Source organism: Molossus molossus, unplaced genomic scaffold (genome assembly GCF_014108415.1).
Source record: "Molossus molossus isolate mMolMol1 unplaced genomic scaffold, mMolMol1.p scaffold_m16_p_6, whole genome shotgun sequence".
In the NCBI taxonomy this organism is placed as follows: domain Eukaryota; kingdom Metazoa; phylum Chordata; class Mammalia; order Chiroptera; family Molossidae; genus Molossus; species Molossus molossus.
In genome coordinates this window covers 67,298,407-67,324,179 of record NW_023425399.1, presented here as the reverse complement: position 1 = coordinate 67,324,179, position 25,773 = coordinate 67,298,407, and the positions used below count along the sequence as shown (strand labels likewise).

The 25,773-nt window shown below is 37.1% G+C and overlaps 1 protein-coding gene across 1 annotated transcript in view; it reads right to left on the bottom strand.

The window, feature by feature from the left end:
• Window positions 1-21,541, bottom strand: part of EPB41L3 (erythrocyte membrane protein band 4.1 like 3) — a 198,706-nt gene extending 177,165 nt beyond the window's left edge. Inside the window, exon 1 of the mRNA XM_036244576.1 lies at window positions 21,224-21,541. Coding sequence (XP_036100469.1) covers window positions 21,224-21,278 — 55 coding nt within the window. The 5' untranslated portion in view covers window positions 21,279-21,541. The remainder of the gene's footprint in view (window positions 1-21,223) is intronic.
• Window positions 21,542-25,773: the final 4,232 nt, after the last annotated feature.

The following is a 25,773-nucleotide window of genomic DNA, read 5'->3' as shown; positions in this document are numbered from 1 at the left end:
GCCAAGGTCAAAACCAAGTAAATAGTACAACTATACATATGGACATAGAAGAATTTATTTCAATACCTCCTCTACAAGAAGACAGCATTCCTTTGAATAAATGCACTCTGATGATTTAAAAGAAAAAAGAAAATTCATATCATATAATGATCAAGAAATGCAAAAATAGAACAATGCAACAAATATGCAGGATTAATGGAATCGAGGGCCTAAACAGGGCTTTACAAATGCACAGAAATCTCCAATGCCTATGGGAACCATGATGGGACCCTTCCACATGGGAAGCAGAAATGAGCCTACTAAAAACCTGGAAATGGGTAATAGATAATGGCATTTGTATCCAGATACCATTATGTTTGTGTGGAGAATTTAAACAGTACTATAGAATAAATGTGTATTATATTTAATTATATATAAGCTGCAGAGCCTAGGTATTAAGTGCCGAGTTTAAACTTGGCTCTGGAATCTGCTGGCTGTATAGTAAGTTATCTTTTAAGGCTTCAGTGTCTTAGTTACAAAGCAGGGATGACCAAGTCACCCTCTTCATGGGGTTGCTTGAGAATTCAATATGTTAAGCTCTTCCAGTTGTGCCTGGCACATAGTAAGCACATGGCAAATGTCAGCTATTACTATTAATATTCATGCAAAAGTACTTTACTTTACTTTCCCACCTAAGGGTTCTCATCTGGGAGAGGGTTCTACAGTGGTGTTTTAATTCCATTAGACTACATCAAGTATGAATCTTTTGAACTTTAGGAGTATTTTCTTTGCCAATATTACACAGTGTCCTCAATTAATTAAATGACAGTTATTAAAATGAAACATTTCCAGGGTCATTTCTGTATAATCTTTCAAAAAAAGAAGACATTTTTTTTACACTTCTTATGAAGATGAATATACTTCTTTTTTCCCTGTAGAGGACTTTGTGATCTTCAAAATATTTCACTACAGTTTTATTTTTATGAAGTTGAGACAGGCAAGTTATTTCAAAGTTGCAGATCAGTACAGTAGATGATAATGTTTTCTACAATGGAATGTTCTCCTATCATTAAGTCTGGACTTATTAACAGGCCTATTTACAAATTAATGGGAAAGGTGATTTTCCTGGTTTTATAATTTTTAACACCCATTTAATGCAAAGAGAGACAAAGTTATGTGCCCCTTGGAGTGTCTACCTTAACTGTAGAAGTTGCTGCTTCTGCCATCAGATCCCTGCTTCTTCCCCATATCCTACACCACCATAGAATGTTATAGTGGGGCTATCTGCAACCTCCTAGCTAACTCAACAGCCACCAGCCATAGGACCCTGAAGGCAAAGCTTCAAAACAGCAATGCAAACACATGGCAATTCAGTGTAAGTGGAATACTACAGTTTATTGATACTTTAAATGTGTCATGGATGAAATAGACTTTTGTCCAATTACCTGGTAAGCCAACCACTAAAACCATCTATTCATGGGAAAATGTCTTGAGAGTTCCAAATAATCAATCTACAAATGAACTTTTGGATGTAAATGTTTATAAATTCACAGTTATTTGGTTTAATTTGAAACCCTCTAGCAGTTCATATCAACCATGTAACATTTACTTTGTTACCTCTCTGGAAAAATCTATGAAGACTAAACAAAATTATTGACAGTTTCATTACTATCTTAGATTCTTTGTATGTGATCTAAATAAAATATTTTCAGCCCTGGCCGGTTTGGATCAGCAGTCTGAGCGTCGGACTGCGGTCCAGAGAGACCCGGGTTCGGTTTCCGCGAAGGGCACACACTTCTGCTGCAGTTTGTGGTTGGGTCGAGCGGGAGGCAGCCACTCGATGTGGCCCTTTCACATCGATGTTTCTCTCTCTCTCTTTCTCTTTTCCTCCCACTCTATCTGAACAAAAAATGGAAAAATGTCCTCAGATGAGGATAAAAAAAATATATATATATATATTTTTTTCACCTACCATATAATTGACAGTTTTTCCAGTAAGACCTGAGGAAATTAACTATACTGCACCCATTATGACCTTAGTTAGTATCTTTTATTATGTTTTTATATTTTGTCTTTGCAAATATTTTATTATTTTTTTAATATCTTTACTTTTTTTTTTTTTTTTTTTTTTTTATCCTCACCCGAGGACATTTTTCCGTTTTTTTTGTTCAGGTAGAGTGGGAGGGAGAAAGAGGAACAGAGAGAGAGAGAGAAACATCGATGTGAAAGGAACACATCGAGTGGCTGCCACCCGCACAACCGACCAGGGCCGGGGACAAACTGCAACCGAAGTACGTGCCCTTAGCGGGAACCGAACCCGGGTCTCTCCGGACCGCAGGCCGACTCTCCGGATAGCAGGCCAGGGCTACTTTTTTTTCTTTATTAATTTGAGAGAGAGAGGAAGGGTGAGGGAGAAAGATAGAAACATCAATGAGAGAGAACATCAACTGGCCGTCTCCTGTATGCCCCCCACTGGAGATTTGGCTCACAGCCTGGGTACGTGCCCTGACTGGGAATCAAACTGGCAAACTCTTGGTGCATGTTGCAACCACTGAGCCACACCTGGGCATAATTTATCTTTACTGTTGACAGAATTACAGAGGTCCCTCATTTTTTCCCCATTGACAACTTCCTCCTCACTCCAGCCCCCATTCTGCCTTCACCACACTGTTGTCAGTGTCCATTGCTTATATATACATGCATATCAGTTCTTTGGTTTATTTTTGCCTTATCCCCCCTTCCCCTTGAGGTTTGTCAGTATGTTCCCTGCTTCCATGTCTCTGAATCTATTTTGCTCATCAGTATTTTGTTAATAAGATTCCACATATAAGTGAGATTATGTGATACTTGTCTTTCTCTAACTGGTTTATTTCGCTTAGCATAATACTCTCCAGGTTCCTCTATGTCATCTCAAAGGGTAAGGCATCTTTCCTTCTAACAGCTGCATAGTGTTCCATTGTGTAAATGTACCACAGCTGTTTTATCCACTCATTCACTGATGGACACTTGGGCTGTTTCCAGATCTTAGCTATTATAAATAGCGCTGCTATGAACATAGGGGTGCATAAATTCTTTCTGATTGGTGTTTTAGGCTTCTTAGGATATATTCCTAGAAGTGGGATCACTGGGTCAAATGGCAGTTCAATTTTTAATTTTTTGAGGAAACTCCATGTTGTTTTCCATAGTGGCTGCCCCAGTCTGCATTCCCATCAGCAGTGTACTAGAGTTCTCTTTTATCCACATTCTTGTCAGCACTCGTTGTTTGATGATTTCTTGATGGCAGCCATTCTGGCAGGTGTAAGGTGATAACTCATTGTTGATTTAATTTGCATCTTTCTGATGATTAGTGATGTTGAGCATTTTTTCATGTCTCTTGGCCATTTGTATGTCCTCTTTGGAGAAGTGTCTACTCAGGTCCTCTGCCCATTTATGAATTGGATTGTTTGTCTTTCTTTTGTTAAGTTGTATGACTACTTTACATATTTTGGATATTAACCCCTTATCTGATGTATCATTAGTGAATATGTTCTCCCATACAGTGAGTTCTCTTTTGATTTTGATACTGGTTTCTTTTGCTGAACAGAAACATTTTAGTTTGATTTTAGTAGTCCCATTTATTAATTTTTTTCCTTTGTTTCTATTGCCTGAGGCAATGTATCACTGAAAAGTCTACTTCATGTGATGTCTGCAATTTTGCTGCCTACTTTTCTTCTAGGATCTTTATGGTTTCACAATTTATTTTTAAGTCTTTTATCCATTTTTAGTGTATTCTTGTCTATGTTGTAAGTTGGTGGTCTGATTTCATTTTTGTTTTTTTGCATGTACCTGTCCAATTTTTCCAACACCATTTATTTATTTTTTATATCCTCACCCGAGGACATTTTTCGATATTTTGTTCAGATAGAGTGGGAGGGAGAGAGAGAAACATCGATGTGAAAGGGACACATTGAATGGTTGCCACCCACACGACCCAACCAGGGCTGGGGACAAACTGCAACCGAGGTACGTGCCCTTAGCGGGAACCGAACCTGGGTCTCTCCAGACCACAGGCAACACTCTAACCGCTGAGCCAAACCAGCCAGGGCTCCCACACCATTTATTGAAGAGACTGTCTTTACTCCATTGTATGCACTTGCTTTTTTGTCAAATATTAATTAAGCATAATATTTTAATTGATTTCTGGGATCTCTGTTCTGTTCCTTTGATCTCTCTGCCTGTTCTTGTGCCAATACTAGAATATTTTTATTATAGTGGCTTTGTAGTATAATCTGATACCTGGTGTTGTGATCCCTTCAACTTTGTTCTTCTTCTTCAAGATTGCTGTGGCTATTCAGAGTGTTTTCTGGTTCCATATAAACTTTCAAAATTTTTGGTTCTAGCTCTGTGAACTATGCTGTAGCTATTTTAACAAGGATTGCACTGAATCTATATATTGCTTTGAGTAGTATAAACATTTTAATGACAATGATTCTTCCAATTCATGAATATGGTATATGCTTCCATTTTTTTATGTCTTCTTCTATTTCTTTTCTCAGTGTCCTGTAGTTTATTCCTGGGTATCTTAATTATTTTGTTATAATGGTAAATGAGATTTTGTTTTAGTTTCTGAGTGCTCATTATTGGTGTATTAAAATGCCTTCAATTTCTGGATATAATTTTATATCCTGCTTCTTTTCTGAATTCATTTATTAAATTTATTAGATTTTTGATGGAATCTTTATGGTTTTCTATGTAAAATACCATGTCATCTGTGAATAATAAGCTTTGGCTGCCCTTTATTGTTTTTTCTTGTGTGATCACTGTGGCTAAGACTTCCAGTACTATGTTGAATAAGAGTGGCAAGAGCAGGCATCTGTGTCCTGTTCCTGTTCTTAAAATATATATGTTTAGTGTTTGACCATTGAGTATGATATTGGCTGTAGACTTGTCATATATGGACTTTATTATGTTGAGGTATGATCCCTCTATTCCCACTTTGCTGAGAGCTTTATAAAAAAAATAGGTGCTGGATTTTGTCAAATGCTTTTTCAGCATCTATTGATATGATCATATAATTTTTATCTTTCATTTTGTTTATGTAGTGTATCACATTTATTGATATGCAAATATTGTACCAGCCTTGCATCCTTGGGATAAATACCACTTGGTCATAGTGAATAATTTTTATAATATATTGCTGGATCTGATTTGCTGATATTGTGGCATCTATATTCATCAGGATATTGGCCTGCAATTTTCTTTCTTTGTAGTGTCTTTTTCTGATTTTGGAATTAAGATTATGCCAGCTTCATAAAAAGAGCTTGGAAATCTTTCTTCCTCTTGAATTTCTTGGAGTAGTTGGAGGAGAATAAGTGTTAGTTCTTCTTTGAATGTTTGGTAAAACTCCCTGGTGAATCTGTCCAAACCAGAACTTTTGTTTGCTGGGAGTTTATTGATTGCAGCTTCAGTGTCCTTAGTTGTTACTGGATTGTTCAGGTTTCTGACTCTTCCCTTTTGAGTTTTGGAAACTTGTATGATTCTAGGAATTTGTTCATGTCGCTTATGTTGTACAGTTTGTTGGTATATAACTGTTCATAGTATTTTCTTATAATCCTTTGTATTTCTGTGGTATCAGTTGTTATTTCATCTCTTTCATTTCTGATTTTATTTATTTGGGTCCTCTCTCTGTTTCTTGTTGAGTCTGAGTAAAGGATGATTGATTGTGTTTATTTTTTCAGAGAACCAGCTCTTGGTTTCATCAATCTTTGTATTGTTTTTTAGTCTCCATGTCATTCATGTTTGCTCTGATTTTTATTATTCCTTCCCTTCTACTAACTCTGTGCTTTTCTTTTTGTTCTCTTTCTAATTCTTTAAGTTCTAGGGTTATATAATTTCTTAGAAAATTTTCTTGTTTCTTGAGGTAGGCCTATAATGCTATGAACATCCCTTTCAGGACTGCTTTCACTGTGTCCCATAGATTTTTGTTGTGTGTTCATTTTCATTTGTTTCCAGGAAGTTTTTGATGTCTTCCTTGACCTCCTTGATAATGCATCCATTGTTTAACAATATGCAATTTAGCCTCCGTGTGTTTGAATGATTTTGAGTGTTTTTATTGTAATTGATTTCCAGTTTCATGCCATCGTGATCTGAAAAGATGCTTAATATAATTTTAATCTTCTTGACCTTGTAAAGACTTACTTTGTGTCTTAACATGTGGTCTATCTTTGAGAATGTCCCATGTGTACTTGAGACAATGTATATTCTGCAGCTTTGGGGTGAAATGTTCTGTAAATATCAATTAAACCCATCTGGTTTAGTATGTCATTTAGGGTCTTTGTTTCCTTGTTGATTATTTGTCTAGAAGATCTATCCAGTGATGTCTGTGGGGTGTTAAAGTCCCCTACTATAATTGTATTGCTGTTAATCTCTCCCTTAAAGTTCTCCAGTAGTTTTTAAATATATTTTGGTGCTCCTATATTGGGTACATATGTTTATCAGGTTTAATGATATGTTTATCAGGATAATCCTTTTGTTGGATTGATCCTTATATTATTATGTAGTATCCTTCTTTGTCTCTTATTATGGCCTTCATTTTGAAGTCTACTTTGTCAGATATAAGTATTGCTATCTCAGCTTTTTTTCATTTTAATTTGCTTCGAAAATTTTCTTCCATCTCTTCACTTTCATCCTGTGTGAATCTTCTGTTCTGAGGTGGGTCTTTAGTAGACAGCATATATATGGGTCATGTTTTCTTATCCAGTCAGCTACCCTATGTGTTTTGATTGGAGCATTTAAGCCATTTACATTTAAAGTTATTATTTATAGTTACTTATTTGCTGTCATTTTTATTCTTTATGCCTGTGTTCTTCTCTCTCTCTCTCTCTCTCTCTTTCTTTTTCTTCTTCTTATAACTGCCCATTTAGCATTTCTTACAGTGGTGGTTTGGTGGTAATAAACTCCTTTAGCCTTTTTTTGTCTGTGAAGTTCTTTCTTTCACCTTCAATTTTGAATGATAGCCTTGTTGGATTGAGTAGTCTTGGATTCAGCCCCTCGCTTTTCATTACTTTGCATATTTTATGCCACTTCTGGCCTGCAGTTTTCTATTGAGAAATCAGCTGACAGTCTAATGGGAGCATCTTTGTAGGTAACTTTCTATCTTTCTCTTGCTGCCTTTAAGATTCTTTCTTTGTTCTTGATGTCTTCCATTTTAATTATAACGTGTCTAGGTGCGGGCCTTTTCAGGTTCATCTTAGTGGAACTCTCTGTATTTCCTGGACTTGTGTCACTTTTTCCTTCACAAGGTTAAGGAAGTTTTTTGTCATTATTTCCTCAAACAGATTCTCTATTCCTTTCTCTGATTCTTCTCCTTCTGGTACCTCTCTGATGCAAATGTTGTTGCATTTCATATTGTCCCAATGGTCCCTTAGATTCTCCTCCTGCTTTTTAATTTTTTCCCCCATTTGCTGCTCTAATTGGGTGTTTTTTTCTAACTTGTCTTCTATTTTGCTGATTTGGTCCTCAGCTTCTTTTAATCTACTGTTGAATCCTTCCAAGGTGTTCTTTAATTCAGCTATGTCATTCTTCATTTCCACTTGATTCTTATTAATAGTTTCTTTTTTCAAGCTCCCACTGAGTTTTTGTTGTTGTTGTTGTTGTTGTTGTTGTTGTTGTTGTTGTTTATCCTCACTCGAGGACATTTTCCATTTTTTGTTCAGGTAGAATGGGAGGGAGAGAGAGGGACAGAGAGAGAGAGAGAGAGAGAAACATCTATGTGAAAGGGACACATCGAGTGGCTGCCACCCGCACGACCAACCATGGCTGGGGACAAACTGCAACCGAGGTATGTGCCCTTACCAGGAAACAAACCGGGGACTCTCTGGACGGCAGGTCGATGTTCTAACCACTGAGCAAAACTGGCTAGGGCCCTACTGAGTTCTTTATGGTTGTCATTAAGTTGCTTATAATTCTCACTAAGTTGTTTGAGGACCCTTACTACCATTACTTTGAATTCTTTTTTTTTTAATTTTTTTTTTTTTTTTTTTATCCTCACCCGAGGATATTTTTTGATATTTTGTTCAGATAGAGTGGGAGGGGGAGAGAGAGAGAGAGAGAGAAACATCGATGTGAAAGGGACACATCGAGTGGTCGCCACCCACACGACCCAACCAGGGCCGGGGACAAACTGCAACCAAGGTACGTGCCCTTAGCGGGAACCAAACCCGGGTCTCTCAAGACCGCAGGCCAATGCTCTAACCGCTGAGTCAAACCGGCCAGGGCTACTTTGAATTCTTTATCTGACAAACTGCTTGCCTCCATTTCATTTATTTCCTTTTCTGGTGATACCTCCTTTTCTTTCATTTGGTGGTTGTTTTTTGTTTTAACAGTCTGGTAGTTTGAGGCACCCTGGGTTGTGCTGTCAGGTTGGTACATCCAGGGGCATCAGGCTGTGCCAAGGCCAGATCTCAGATCCAACCAGTCATCTGAGGGTGATGGTGGCTCTCAGAGGCAGCTGCAGTGGCAGGGCAGGTGGCTCTTGGTTGCTGTGAGGTCTGTGGGTTCAGTGGCTCTGGACTAGTGCATGGCCATTGAGGCTGGCACCTCTCATCTGCTGTGGGTCCAGAAGGATTGATGACTGGTGGCTTGCGTTCATGTGTCATCATGGGGTGCTTGGTTCTGGCTGCTGCACTGCTGGGGCACATGGGTCCTGAGCTACTGCTGCTGCTTAGTGGAGCTCAGCTCCCTAGGCACCACTGTTGCTGCCACTGGGTACAGGGCTCAGCTCCCTGAGCCCCACTGTTGCTTCAGGGCACTGGTGCCTTGGTGGCACAGCTTCTGTTAGCTGGCTGGGCACAGCAGTGGCCGCTGGCTTGGTGGTACAAGGTGCACTTATAGCCATGGGGTGCTGGGCCCTAGCCTCTCCCTGCTGCCTCCTCCTAAGGAGGACCCAATGGATCTTCCAAAATGGCACGGCCTTCTAGCTCCAAGTGGGATATAGCACCTTGCCAAACAGTGCACACGGTAGCCAGCTGATCCCCACTCCACAGTGCCAGAACCGTCTGACCTAAGTTCCACACTACTGCTCAGATGCTCATCCAAACTCACACCCACTCCTACTCTCTCTTGTACTCACTCACCCTCTCACCCACTCACCCCCACTCTAGTCTTACCCATCACCATGTTCTTAGTTGTTATATTTGAAATTTTACCTTTGTGCACTTTAAAACATAAAGATGTTATTTAGTCTGCCTTTATATTGCTTGGTTATGTTAGGCAGTTAGACAGAGCAAAGTGAGAGTGATAGGCCAGGTATAGAAGGTCACCAGGTCAGAAAGTCCTGGGTGCCTAGCAACAGGCAACATTGGGAAAATAAGGGCCTCACCTCCAGGATAACCTTTTCTCCCCTAGCATATCATTGGTCTTATGGTTTAGACCCCTGATCTTTCATATCACTGGTAATGTAGTTTGAACCCTCCCTGACCTTTCCTCCCCCAGCATGTTGCTAGTCATTCAGGTTAGACCCCTGTACAGGGGAAACAAAAAGGGGGTCAGAGAATATCCCTTAGGCATTAAGCCCCAGGACAATGAGGTTCTGATCCACATCAAATACATCTATGCCTCAATTGTATTTCAGCTCCAAGACCAGAAAAGCAGCAAAGCCAGACAAGCAATGCCATGGCTGACATCAGGATCAGCTGCATTGACTAATGACCCCTACCCTGGTACCAACCAATCAGTAGAAACCACAACTCTGAAAGGACACTCCTGAAAAGCTAATGCATATTCTATTGGGATTCTCCCCTGAGACCTCCAAATAAATACCCTCAAGCTGGAGGACCCAGTGCTGCTATTCTCAAGCATGCCCCCTGCCTTTCCCCACCCCCTACCCCCAGGTGTGTTTTCCTTGCCTCTCTCTCTCTCCTAAGCTGCAAGAGCCCTTCTTTTGATTCTACAACTTGTTTTATAAGCCCTTTTTCTCTACAGCCCACACCTTCTACCTCTGTGGATTTTTAAATAAACTTTCTCTTCTAGTTTGAGTCTTGACTCTGAATTCTTTCTTAGCCAGAAGGCAAGTACTGAGGTTGCTGAACCAAGGTCCAGTCTGACTCTACTGGTCTAACACCTGATGCCATTTCACTACCAACATGTTGATTTTTCTTTCATCTTATTTTGCATTTTGGCTCAAACACTATGATATTATCCAAATACAAAAACTATATGTACCTCCAGTGATTTTGCCTAATATGCTCCTTTCCCTACATGTCTGTGTGCTGGATTAGCTTTTTCTGCAACTCTGAGTTACATAAATGCTGAAAGTAATCTAAAGTGTTTGTATAAAAAGGTGATATAAAAATGGAAATAGCACAAGGGTTGATTAAAGCTAAACCTAAAATTAGATGGGTTTCCTTGATTAATGGCATAGCAATCGTCTGATGAGTGATGGATGGAGAACAACTACAATCCACGCTAATCTAGATTCAGTGACTAATTCCTTAAAATTAGTTTTTAAGAAAATGCTCCTTCAAAGGAACATGCAGAAAGACTACAATTTTGGCAACACAATCTACCTGATAAGAGTAACTTTTTAATTTTAACTTTTTCAAATTTAACCCATTCTGTAGGAAAAGACAACTGGTTACTAAGCAATGTCAAAGCCTGGGGTAAAGTACAAGTTCATTTAAATAGGAGAATTAAGCCTGCAGATCCTAAAAGTTCTAGAGAACACTGCAGGATGCCTGCTACATCACTCTGAAAATCTACATTTGTTCAGGTACATTGATCAGGAAGGGGAACATTTGCATATTTATTGAAAGAAAATTAAATGGCAATGGCAAACGTTGTTATGCGACTTGAATGTTACATTCCATACTTTACATAGCAATTTCCAAGGCTTTATATTGGGGGTGTGGGGGTGGAGGGAGAGAACAAAGAACTTCCTATTTTCTGTGGTTTTCTTATGGCTATACAAGGCAAATTCTTTCTAAGAAGTGCCAAGCTTCCAAAAAGTTAGTAATGGACTGAATGAGATGTCCAATGAGGAACTTTAATATTTAAGTATAATATATAGTTGTTATACTTAATAGTTTAATTAGCTTATCTTTTAAATAGTTTAATTAAAAATTTTTTTTCTTCATTTGCTGAACTTGTAGCATCCTGTGGTACCATAAAATAAAGAAGTATTTAAAAAAAAAAAAAAGAAGAAGGGGCATAAAAACACAGGAACCCTGGCTGGGTGGCTCAGTTGATTAGAGCATCTTCTCCATATGCCAACGTTTTGGGTTTGATCCCTTGTCTGGGCACATACAAGAATCAAGCAATGAATTCATGGATAAGTGGAACAACAAATAAATGTTTCTTTCTCTCTGTTCCTTCTTCTCTCTCTAAAATAAATAAATTAAAAAGAGAGAGAGAGAAAACACACAAGAGCCAATCTGAAAGAACTCCGAATGGCCAAGATTGAAACAATTTGAGCAAAAAAATAAAAAGGATAGTATTCGAGTATAACCCCAAGAATAAATATCCATGTGTCCATAGTGCTATAAATGAATGACTGAATACATAAATAAATAGATAAATAAATAAACAAATAAATAAATATTCCAACTAATAATTGTAGGATGAAATGAAGGAAATAGAAAAATCGCTATTAGAAAACCACAGGAGTAATTTCTGCCAGCATAATCCATAGATGATGCTAACATTAGTGGGTAAAAGTTTAAGTTTCTAACTATATTTCCCCAAATATTTCTTAATTGTAAAGTGATATATGTTAACCCTACAGTAGAGAAACCCAGCAGAACCACCTTAACCAAGTAATGAAAGTTAGTATCATCATCAGCAATAAGTCACATATATGTCAAGTGCACCCTGACATGATGCACTAAGATGGCACATCATTTATGTAGATTCTTTCCCAAAATACATCACCTCAATCTATTATGGGACAGCATGAGACCAACCCAAACTGAGGGACATTCTACAAAATATTTCCATGAGTTACTCTTTGAAAGTGTCAATATTAGAGGAGACTAGATTAGAGGAGACTAGAGAGATCCCAATAAGTCAATTAATGTGCAATGTAGGATCCTGGACTGGATCTTGGAACAGAAAAAGGACATTAGTGAAAAAATTGCAAAATCTGGACACAGTTTGTAGTTTAGTAAATAGTATTGTACCAGTGCCTATTTCTTAGTTTTGTTTAGCTTTTTAATTTCTTAGTTTTATTATTGTACAATCTGTATGTAAATTGTTAACACTGGGATAACTGGGTATGAGATATATGGGAACTCTCTACTACATTTACAACTCTTCTGTTAAGTCCAAAATTATTTCAATATAAAACATTAAGTAAATAGAGTAAAAAAAAAATTGCTTAGCTGCTCTGTATCCAGACAGAGTTGCATCTTGAAGGATGAACAAAAGTTAAACAATGAAAATAGAGATTATAACTAGTTTAGATAAAAGAAAAATTAGACATATGACCTGGCTCCATTCCTCACTCAACCAATCTTTGTGACCTTGGGCAAGTTACTTAATCTCACTAAGGCTCAGGTTCTTCATGAATAAATAGGGGATGAGGCAGGGTACCTATCTCGTAGAACTAGAAATAATGATTATATATAATAAGTTATATAAAGAGAGTAAAATATCTGGTACATTGTAGGAACCCAATCAATGTTAACAATGGCAATAGTGATGATGGACACAATATTGACAATAGTGATAATGAACAGTCAACCTGTCAGTCAACCCTTAACCCCTGTGTTGTTTAAGGCTTAACAGTAGATATGTTACTTGTCTAGTGGGAGAACTCTACCTAGAGTTCATCATAACTCTACTTAATAGAGTTGATTTCTTTTTCGAATAATGATAACATCTGTAGGGCAACTAAATTCATAATCAGAAATTTTCCCTTAAATGAACAACCATATAGCAAAATATTTATTATCTACTATAATGGTCTTCAAACTGGACTAGTATGGATACCTTTGAGAATACACAAATTTTTTTAAAGAAGTATGCTGGCATTTGTCTAGTTTTAATGTTCTCAACTTTCGATCTTAAAACTGATTTGCCTGAGAAAGTGATTGCCATCTGATGTTCTCCTTCCTTACCTCCTATTTCAAAATCCCTTCTGCCCACTAGACAATACAAAGGCAAACGGTCCCCATGCTTAATCTATACAGTGCATTGTCCCAGAAAAGTAAACCTCTATCATGCAGAAAGGGACTATATACAAGATTGACAAAGTAAATTTCTTCAACAATTGGAATTACTTCAGTGACTAATTAACAAACTTTGCAACTCAGGTAAATTATCATTTTTCTTTCAACCAAATTGAAGAACAGATGAAGTAGCTATTAGATTAATTTCAAGATTTGGGGGATTGTTTGCTATAATATGGTAATCCGTCCATTTACATCTACTTTTGTATTTCAACAATTTTGTTTGTGCTTCTATAAGACATGGAGAAAGAGAAGAAGAAACAGAGGGTGGGGAGAGGGAAGATGTTGCTGACCCACATGTCATTTTAGCAATACATAATACTTGCCCAAAGACACATGAAAAATGTAAATGATGCTCTGCCTATCTTATTAAAAGATAGATTTCCAATAACATTTTTTTATGTTTAATACTTTTCATAGTTTGCAATATAGTTGTGTTGTTTAGATCAAAGTGTGTACTACTAATAATTATAATAATCAGTTAATGCAGAAAATATTTTAAGAAATTAGAATGCTATGGTTACATAAAATAATAAATGAAGTTAAAATTTCAATTTCTATAACCATTCTGTTACAGAGAATTGTGATAATCAATAACATACTTTCAAGCATAAAAATATTGTATTAGGGTAATATTCTGTAAAGAAGTGGAATGAAAATACAAGTTTGAGAAAAAGAAATGATGCAAAACGTCTTTAAAAGGAAAGTTTGTTTCTGTATTTGTGATAGATGGTGACAGACAGCAAATGGCGACAATATGCAAGATACATATAAAAGAGTGATGTACTTGTTTGATTATAAAAAGCATAACATATGCACGATATCTAAAAGTACATGCTGTATAATCATTTAAATTTAAAGTAAAGATGATAGATGTGAACTTGAAAGTGTGCTTGGGGTGTGTAGTTTTTCAAAGGTTTTTTAGGTAGTGCATAAGCAAAAAGTGTGAAGACCATTGATCCTCAGTGGAGTACCAGCCCCTCCATATCCAAGGGCTTCCCTTCTCTCTCCACTATATGGTTTCTACCAATTCCTCTGGATGATTTTTTAAGAAGCCAAGTATGAGAGAAAGCAAATATGTTGACATATTTGAAGAATGTTTTTGAAACATTAAGTGTGAAATATGGATCTAGATTTCCCAGAGGTATAGCCATATTTGCTAGCTGCCCTGCCCACCCCAGGGTATACTCAAGCCCTAATTTAAATGTGAAACATCTGTGGTTGATACTGATTATTTGTCAACAGGAGAGACTAAGGAAGGTGCAGTAACCTTTCCCAAGGTATCTTCCTAGCAGTATATATTCAAAACATTCGCAGACACTCTCATGGAGGAATCATGTTAAATATTTTGATCTTAAAGAGTTCTTATTTTCAGATCCCTGAATTTCCAAAGTAGATGTTATTGAATATGTTGTGTGTGAACCACCTCTTATCAGACACTTAACAGAGCCCCAACATAGCCCTAACTTGCTTTAAATTCAAGGAATTGTATAAGAAAGTCAAGCTGAAAATTAGGAAATGAAAACCAAGACTTTCAATCATTTAAACTTGAGGAACTGTTTAAAGATCAAATGTAGTGCTTGTTACAGAATCTCCTAAGGAACATTTCCATAAAGACACTTTTACAAAATGTATCTTGGTTATAATCTGTAGATTTTATTGGGCAACATTTCCTTTCAACAGGACTGCATAGCATTGTAGAACAATTTTCAGTTATCTGGAAGAGGGATACTCAAAATTAGTCTTGTAGACATAAAGGCAAGTAAAGGAAGAAATAATGAAACAAAATAATAGCAGGCTCCACTTTAGTAAACATAATGTTTTTAGTTAGTCTGCTGCCTCTAGTATTTTTAGTAAATATTGGGACAGACTGTATGAAGTCAATCCAATGCCTAATGTCAATCAGTCACTTTTAATTCAGAATTACTGTCACTGCTGTGTATATGACCAAAATAGCAATTAAGAGTCAGCAGGGTCCAATTAGATTAAAATGTTTGTGAGGTGTAGTGTATAAAATAGTCCTCAAATTAGAGATGCCTCCCTTGTGAGTGAGCAGCCCACCCGAGGGATAAGAGGCAGGTATGAGAAGGAGAAGCCCATTCTTGGCCTCCGTAGGGGCAAATGCATTTTCCTACATAATTCATAACATCCTGATGACTAACCTAGAGATGTGTATTTCTCTTTTACAGAGGTGAAAACATTCCTTCCTTTTCTCTGTAAGTTTTCCAAGAACTGACAGCTTTCTGGACCTAACATTCAATGCCACAGAGTGGTGGATGTTTATCTGATGCCTCTTGGAATTCATAATATATTTTCTCACAGCAACATCCTACAAATCATAGGTATAATTAAACTGTGGTATTTTTACAGTCAAGTTCAGCTATACAAAACTCTCAGGTTTTTGTTACTCTAAGACAAACTTTGCTTGAGACATACCCCTAAAACACTTGTAGCTAGTGCCATTTTCTTTTGCTTGTTCATCATTTATGATTCAAGCTTTCTAAAAATTCACAATAAAGGAGCATCACTTTGTTGGTTATGGGATAGTTTGTCATTTTTATAAGGAGGCATAATGTAGTGCAGGATGTCTAGTGGTGGATGGGGCTAATGGCCCTATTGTAAAAGGCAATAGATGGTTGTGCTTTAAATTGTCTAAGAGTTTCCATATCTGCTCCAGATTGTCACCAATCACCTCTTACTTTTGTCTGTGTGCCTCCTTATACTTTCCTTTCTCACCCTTCAGCTCAAATAGTGAGATGTTATAATTGTATTTAAAGTGAGACCACATGGACTGTGGCTTCCTCTAACTGTTCCTATGACTAAGAAGCCCATGTTCTAAAATCAAGGGCTTTGTAACATTTATTTTGCAGTGGCATTTTCTAATTTCCTAAAACTTGGCACTTTGGAGAAGAGCATCATCAAATTATTCAATCTGGATAGGAAAGGTGCTGCTTTTCTATACTTCAAGAAGACTGAGTTAAATAGGTTTATAGTGACTGGCTTGGGTATTGAACTACCACTGATCATATTTTTAACATGAAAAAAATGTATTTAAAATTCTAAGTAAGTGGCTCACCAGCTTCTGGAATACAATCCACTCTTATGTTGGGAACTGTCTTTACTCACACAGGTTTTATTTCTCTACTGTTGCCTAGCAACTGAGATGTGGCAAGAGATGTCAGAGGTTAAGGAGCAGACTAAAGTCATTATGGAAAGCAAGCCTTATCAGCATTTTCAATCAAACTTTGTACTCCTTGAAATAAAATAGGTTTCATTGTATTGAATAGTCTGTATTTTTTCTTCTCAAATGCCTAGTTTTTAGAAACTTTTCCTTTCTGAATGTAAGTCCAGTACACATGGAGAATTTTAATTATGTATATTGCTTTGAGATGGACTTCTCTATTACACTGGCACACTTTAAAGGTTAAAGTGAAAAACTGGCATTCTGAAGTCATATACTATGTGAAAAGTGGCTGTGAATACATTTGAAAGCATTCCAAGAGTTATGAAAAATGCACATTGGCTGTAAATGTCCTCTCTTTGAACCATTACTTAATGTTAAATAAAATTCCATTTCCAAATACATTGGCTTGCTTATTAAAAAATTATTCTTTAGAGACAAGAATGCAAAATGTTCTATAGGTTTGCTTGTATCTTTTCTGAAGTGAGAAGGAGTGTTATCAAAATTTTAGCATCTCCTCTGGAATTTATTTTTTTCACCCTGTTCTGTATCAAACGCTAGGCCCCTAAGAATTTGTAACTCACGGATAGTTGATTGCATTTTAGCATGATGCATTTTGAGACTTGTTTTCCAGTGGGCATAACACAATATGCTTTGATGCCATTTCATTTCTAGGCAATGTGGTGGTTCCATCACTCCCAGACCAAATTTTTAAGTTTTCCAAATTAAAGGTTTAAAGGTAAGGCAATCTGAGTTAGAATCACATTCTATGTTGGTTTGAAGTAAATCCAGAAATATGTTTGGAGGACAAACTTTATCCTTTCTTGTGGGTCTCCCTCGTTTGTCTCTGAGTGAAGCCACCATGGTCATCCATTCATAACTGTGTCCTTAAATCTCTTTAGAGAAAATTAATTCTATCCTTTCTGGATTAATTCCCAAACACTGAACTCCCAGTTTAGTCAAAGATTCTAAACCAAGACTCTGTGCTAAATAATTCTTATCAAAAGTCTAATTGGGGCCTGGCCAGTTTAGCTTAGTGGTTAGAGCGTAGGCCCACAGACAGAATAGTTGTGGGTTTGATTTCCAGTCAAGGGCTGGGGATGTACCTTGGTGGCAGGATTGATCCCCAGCCCTGGTCGGGTCATGCGGGAGGCAACAAATTGATGTGTCTCTCTCACATAGATGTCTCTCTCTATCTCTCTCTTTCATCTTCCCTCATTCTATCTGAAAAATCAGTGGAAAGACATCTCTGGGTGAGGATTAAAAACAACAAAAATAGCAAAAGCCCAGTTGGGAGGAATATATTCATGAACATAATTGCCTGAAGAATATTGGGACTATTTCCCTACATTTTCTGAATTTTACTTTTGGATAGAACTATGTATTTAGAATCATTGGCTCCTTTAGAATCACTTCTACTCAGTCTAGATTGTGCAGCATGTAAATGAGCACATATTGATGAGGGAATAATCAATAATCATATGAGTCTCACTATTTCTGTTACAGGGTGCAGGTGAAGTTATTGTCCCTTACATTACACTTTAAGAGCATCTACGAAAGAAACTTCTTTTAGGTTGTAGTATTAGAAAACTTTGGGTCTTTATCTTACAGATATTTCAGATCTGTCACTGACCATATTTTCCTCTTCATTTTCACTGCTAGGAAACTGAGAGCCAAATCTGCAACCTACTTCTATCAGCTGCAGATATTAAGGTATGCATCCATCATACTCATCTTCCCCTGGTTTTACTTTTTCCTTTCTGCATATTCTTTTTTTAAAAAATATTTTTATTGATTTTAGAGTGAGAAGGGAGAGGTAGAGAGAGAAACATGTATGTGAGAGAGTAACATTGATTGATTGCCTCCTGTATGTACCCTGACTGGGGGCTGAACCCAAAACCTGGGCATGTGTCCTTACTGGAATCAAACCCGTGACTTTTGAGTACACAAGACAATCAATGCTCAACCAATTGAGCCACACCAGCCAGGGCTTTTCTATGTATTCTTTTAGCCCTGACTTCCTCAACCATTTATTCTATTTAACTAATGAGCTTTAGAGCAAGATAATCCTCTTGTTCTTAGTCCTCCATTTTGCAAATGCAAGTGGAATGAAGGGTACCCTATGCTGTCCCCCTACTTTTTGCTGGTGTGTGTCCTGACATCCAGAGATGGGGAGAGTTCAGAGTAGCAAGAGCTGGGAGGAGGGAGGGCACAGAGGAGGGAAAGAGAGAGCTCACTTTTGTGGCAGCAGGGATTGGGAGTACGTTTCTGTGGCTACAGTATTACTTCTAAGGACAATCAAGAAAGTGCCAGTCAGGAACTTCTTGCATTAAATCCAAAGGTGACATTTAAAATCCTGACATGTCCAATGTGTGTAACAGAGAATGTCATCTCCACAATGCACATTGATGAAGTAGTTTTGACCATGTTACTGTACAATTACTGTATCACCATTTGTCCACACAGATGAAATTCTAAAAATTATCCCAAACCTGGTACTATATTTTCTAACTCACAAGGAAGAGAGCACCTTCATTTAAAAACAAAAGCAAAAACACATGAGGTATGGAGAAAAGTTACTTTGACTAAGTAAAATGTTTCAAAAGCAGTTATATATCTCCAGTAAATAGGATTTGAATATTAAAAATTTTTCTTCATTGATTTTTTTTTTTTTTTTTTTTTAGTTAGAGAGGAAGGGAGAGGGAGCAAGAGATAGAACATTACTTGGCCGCCTCCTTCATGCCCCTCAGTGGGAATTTGGCCCACAACCTGGGCATGTGCCCTGACCTGGAATCAAACCAGACACCTCTTGGTGCCTGGGTTGATGCACAATCACTGAACCACATTGGCCAGGCAGGATTTGAATAATTAACTTAATAACTATAAGGAGGAGATATAACTATGGATTTTCAGAAGCCACTGAGGCTAAAGATATGGTATGGATCCGCCACATGAAATATGCCCATATTGTACACAAAACCAGTAAGAAAGGAATTTTGTTAGGTTGTTTGGAGGCCTTATACACATTTGTTTCACTGGTCTGGTGTGAAGACCAGTAGGCAACTCAATATTTTACATCACCCTAGCCATTTCCTATGTTCCTTTTCTAAATCTGTACCCATCAGGACTCTCCTCTCACATAGGAAACAAACCTACAGGGAATTCCTATTATAATCATTATTCATATAATACTTATAATAAAAAATAGCTTCTTGTGCTTTTTAAAAATCAAGATGATGTTAGACAACTCAGGTAAAAAACTAAACTACCTAATTTCAATAAGTGTAAGTGGAATACAATGCTAATTCAGGTTCTTGGGGAAAATTGCCTAATGTATATACCTTTTAATGACATTAATACTATTTTCATATTAAAATGATGTCTGTTAGCAAGGTTGACTAATACAAAGTCAAATTTTCCTCTCAACTCTTATTCCTTACTTATTTGATTTACTCTAATTCTCTAAGCATGATACAAGAATGTACCATGGACATGAACTTCATATTAGAATCAGATTTTTTAAAATGTTATTTACCAATATGTTGAATGTATTTCACTTATGGTTAAAAAATCCTAAAGAACTCCTCCGTCATCGCAGAGTCAGTATATCCAGAGTTTAGAATGCCTGCCCTTCCCACCCAGCTGCTCTTCATAAGTAATCCTCTCTGCCAAAACAAAAACAAAACCAAAAGCTGCCATGTATTTCATCTCCCAGACTTGAAAACAAGTCATTTTTGTATAGTTCTGCAAAAATTTCTGGATACAAAAAAATTGTGAGAAATATTTCAGAATTAGATATTTAAAAGAAAATATACTATGCTACAAAGATAGGAATAATACTCAAAATGTCATATGATAATCTGATAATAGTATTGTTTTTCAAAATTATTGTCATAATAGAAAATAAGTAAGAAAAATGAGCAAACCAGGGGTGAGCTTTCCTTTCAGCCAGAGCCCCACTTCCCTCAGGCTGAGGCAGGTGACCTGGACAGGAAACAACCCCTTCCAAAACATTAAGATCCCCTTTGTTAAAAACATAACAGGATTCAAAGATTCCAACAGGAGTCCACAGAAAAACCTCTGAGTATACAGCTGCGCCAGTATACATACCTTGCTAATTAGTCTCTTGTAATACCAATTTCTATTGAAATTCATTTTTCCAACAATCATTAAAGGCCTACAAAAGCCCCTGAGGGAGCCATCCATAAGACTCTTTAGCCTGAAACAGGCTCCTAGGCTTGGTGTATGGGCAACTCCATCCCTTTGAGGTCCAGGTATCATCCATGTTTTAATAAAGTTGCATTTACAATTTCTTACAAAATAAATTAAAATTATATTTCACTATTCTTCTGTGTAATTCCTGGCACAGAGGAAAACAAATGACAATTTGTGAATTGCAAAGCCTAAGCATGAATACATGACATTTGGAGAGCATTCTGACTTTTCTCTTAACTACTTCTTAAACGGAAATTGCCATCACAACCAAAAGCTGTTTCCAAAGTCTACGCATGTGTCCTTAGAGCAAAGAATTTCTGACAAATTGGTCAGACTGGTGTAAACTGAGAAGGACAAAGGGAAAGGTGAGATGACATTGAAGCTAAACTCCATCTGTTCTCAATTCCAGATTTCCCCCATAAAAACTGAGAAGCAGGGCTTTTAAACCAGAGAAAAACTAGGGAACAATTAGCATAGCATGAGTGAACAAACATTTTAAGAGGCATCACGTACTAAAGAATAATTTCCACATTTCCCTGGGAACGTATGTGTGGACTCGCTTGAATATTTATCAAATTCAGTTATCATCACTAAGAATGATCACTTCTATAAGTATATATTAATGTTAGAAATAGAAAAATGTTACCTCCAAATCCTAAGAGGGACTTTGAGCACAGATAGAGGCAGATGAAAGATGGCATGCTGCAGTGCAGCAACCTCAAAGTGAACGGAGCGCTGACTCTCCGGCTTCCATTCCCTCAGGAATATGCTCAGTGAAACACAGAAAGATCCAGGGTGGCGGGAGCAATCGTTTTACTATCACATCCAGATATTCTTCTTGAATTTAACACTCAAAAGCAAACCAGGAACAGGAAGCAATAACTGCACAGCATTTTACACTGTCCTTCAGCTTCTTCTCCTAATATTTTTCCTGGTTCCCAGGGTAGCTGCTCTGCATGACTGTGCAAAACACCAAAAAGTGCTGTGGAGCAGTTCCCAGCCGCAGGCAGACAGAAAGCCTAAAGTGGCACCCGTATTGAAAATTGTGTTGAATTTTCCGTTTAATCATGTATATGCATAGTTTTAAAATCCTTAGTTTTCCCAATTGTCATATTAATACACACTTCAAATATGCTTCAGAGAGGGCTATTGAGATCAATGTAATGATTATATTGATTTTTCCCCTTCATTTTGCTGAGGATCCGACTGAAGCTCTTTCCTTCTACTTTCCTTTCCTATATTTCCTCCAAGGGAGCCTGAGTTTATTTAACTTGCTTTATTCCCTAAAGCACAACATTAGCAAGACCACACTGGCCACACCAATAAACAGAGTCTCCATTAAGCAAATGGGGTAAACTCTAACAAAGCCAGTCCACTGAAAGGAAGCTCCAGTAGGACTGGGGCCTACATTTTCTGATTGTCTGTTATGCCATATGCCAGTATTTACGGTATCATATGTAAACATTAATTTAACCCTAAAATCAACCCTATGAACATTGTATTATCATCCCCCTTTTTACAGATGCAGAAATGATCTCAAAATGATCAAGTAAGTTGCCCAACATCTCCTAGAAACTAATAAGAAAATCACAAATGACTCAACAGAAAAGTTATCAAAAGACATGACTATACATTTCATGGCAGAACAAACATAATGCCAATAAGAATGAGAAGGGATGTTCAGCAGCATTAGTAGTCAGAGAAATGTAAATTAAATCCTCAACGAGATCATCATTTTACACTCATTCAATGAGCAAAAATGAAAAAGTCTAACAATTCCAAGTGTTGAAAGACTGTGGATACACATACCAATGAGAGTGAAAATGGGGGCAACCAACTGTGGGAAACAATTTGGTACTATATCCTGGAGTTGAACATTCACACATCCTACAATCTGGCAATTCTGTTCCTGCCCAAGGGACATTCTTGCACATGTGCCTGAAGAGCTGTGTTCAACAATGCTAAAAGCTCTGCCTGTAACAGCAAAATCCCGAAAACAGGCCAATGGCCATCAGCAAGAGAATGTATAGATAAACTACATATGTTACACATTAGAATATTAAACAACAGAACAAAATAAATGTAGTGCAGCATATCACAATATAGAGCAATCTTCCCAATAAAAAGTTAGTCTCAAAGGATTATATACATTATCTCCTTTTTAGAAAGTTAAAAACAATTTTAATGAAAAGTTTCCTTTTCAGAATACTTATGAATGCAATAACTTTGCATATAAAGAAATGTAAATGTAAAGGAATAACAAACAGGAGACTCAGGATGAGGTCATTGTTGGTGGAGACTGGATGAAATGAGCGAATAGTCCAATGGTTAGATTAAGTTTACTGTTAAAATCCTACTTTTGTTTGAGAGATGGTCACATAGGTGCATATTGCATTATTTGAAATGTCTAAATAATAACTATATAATAAAATAACATTGATGAGAGTGTATCCTTAACCAAAGATTATTAATAGTCTAGTTTTGTATATGTGAGGTCCTAAGATCATGTAAAAACGCAAGAAAAACAAACAACCAATAAACAAAAACTAGGCCCAGATTAGGTCCACCAGTCTCAAAGCTCATGCCACCACCAGGGCAGGCCACTCTTCTGTTCTCAACTAGAGATGTGCAAAAACAGTGCAAGTTACTCCCATTCACCCGTGATGATGGTGTGACATTGTGTATGGGTCATAACCAGAACTGATAACTTATTCTTTCAAGATTGTGTAGAAAGGCATAAAAGATATTACCAGTCTAATAGATACCTCTGGACAACAACACTGACTGACCTAGGCTGGAATCCTGGACCTACTACATCACTGGAGGGGAATGTCTCACTCTCACAGTTTCCTTGGGATGCAAGGATTAGTGATGATGATAAAGGTGATGATCATCATAATACTTTTTGCTGCTTATAAGGCAGAGCATTGCCAACATTTTTTATATCCCTCACTATAATCTATGAGCCATGAAATATTATTTCCAATTTAAATGCATAAATATACATGCATGTATAGAAACAAACACCCATGCATGAATAGATATATAGGTATAGGTATACATAGATATATACTCATATGTATAGATACACATATGTGTGCCGATACATTTGTTCATGAATGTATGGATATATATATATATATATATATATATATATATATGGACACATAAATATAGACACATCATATACACATGGATAGATTTATACATGTATAAATACATATCCACACATTGCCCAATTTATTACCTATTGTTAAAAACGTCCTGCTTCCTCTCCCTTCTGAGCACATCACATAGAATTGCCATGTGAGAAACAACTCAACTTAAAATGAATGAAATTGACTTGGAGCACCTGGCTCGTGATTGTTATGCTGGGCTCCTTGTTATAGCCATTGTGTGTGTTTTCAGCACCTGCTTGTTGGCATAGTCAGTCCCTCCACATTAGCAAGCACTTTAGCCTCTGCTCCTCTAGAGGATGAGGCCCACTTCTGTGACTAACCTCAGAGAGTGAACTGAGTGGAAGCTAATTAGTCAATAATTATAATCAGATCTCTCTAAATTTGGAAAAATCCATCAAGCCTTTTTGGTGTGACACAACCACCTGGACAAAAATATTATTTTATTTTATTTTATTTTATTTTATTTTATTTTATTTATATATATACATACAGCAGATGGAGTCTGGAATGTAACCAGTGCATAATGAATGGCAGCCATTATTACTATAAAAAGTAAGACTCACTATTATCATTCCTTATGTAGAATCTAGTTTTCTGACATTTGGTTTTTGATATCTTACCATGGTGGCTTTTCAGTTTTGGTGGGTTTACCCCTACAGTGTTTAAACATAAAGTTCTCATGGGTTCAGTTACAAGTGCATTCACTCCAATTAAATTTTAAGAGGCTACCGACTCCAGAGAATAATGAAAGAGTAAATAGGTTACAATTTTCTGTTGATGTAAATAAGTGAGGTCATATAAAACTTGGAAGTGGGATAAAGAAATGCTGAAAACAAACAAACAAACAAAAAACGTTACAAACTCTGAATCTCTAAAATAGATGAGAGACAGATATATTTACTACTAGCTGAAAAAGTGAATGGCACCCCCATTCCCCTACTCGCACCTACACACACACACACACACACACACACACACACACACACACATTCCATAATTTAGCTCTCTGACATTCATTAAATGCCACTCCGGTCTTCAAAACACAAAAAATGTAACTTTTTAAAAGACTAAGATGTGGTTTCACCTATGGCTTTCATATGAAAGACAGAAAAGGAAAAGGAAAAGAATCAAGACTTGGAATGAGTTTCACATCAAACTAGAAAATTTTGCTCTATGATATCTTCATAGAAAGCCCTCCAGCAATCTCAAGTCCAAAGGGTTGGCTCTCAGATCAAATCCCTAAGGCAGTGGGGCTCCATAGTCACTAAAATGTTGTTCACACATCAGAGGAAATGCAATAGAGGCTGTGATATAAAACCATGCTACAGCCCAGCCAGTGTGGTTCAGTGGTTGAGCATCAACCCATGCAACGAGAGGTTGCTGGTTCAATTCTTGGTCAGAGCACATGCCCAGGTTGTGGGCCAAATCCCCATTGGGGGCATGCAGGAGGCAGCCAATCAATGTTCTCTCTCATTTGATGTTTCTCTCTCTCTTTCCCTCTCCCTTCCTCTCTCTCTAACATCAATAAAGAAAAAACATTTAAAAATAATAATAAAATAAAACCATGCTACAAAAAGCGCTAAACACAGAAAAGACAGAGAAGCTGGAACACCTTCACAAACTTCATCCCACAGAGAGTTGAAAACAGGTAAAGGAAACGGTAGTAGAGGACAGAAATCGCAGCTGCCTCAAGGCTGGTTAGAGATCTGTGATTTAAATACATATTTCCATAGAGAATGGAATCACATCTGGAGCCTACAATTTAACTTCTCCCAACATTAAACAGATGCTTACTTTTAAAATGCTAAACAGTGTATGTTTAAGTATATTCTAAAGCTAATGTTTTCTAAATACGTCAAATGCAACTTGGTGTTTTTTGGCAAAGGCCCAAATGGTTTCCACACAAAGGATATTAGTACTAAAAAGGACTAAAGGAGTGAGCTCTTCCAGCCTTCATTTTAGGATGAGAGAAACTGAGTCCCAGGTAGCTAAGTGGTTTATTGATTCTACACAAATA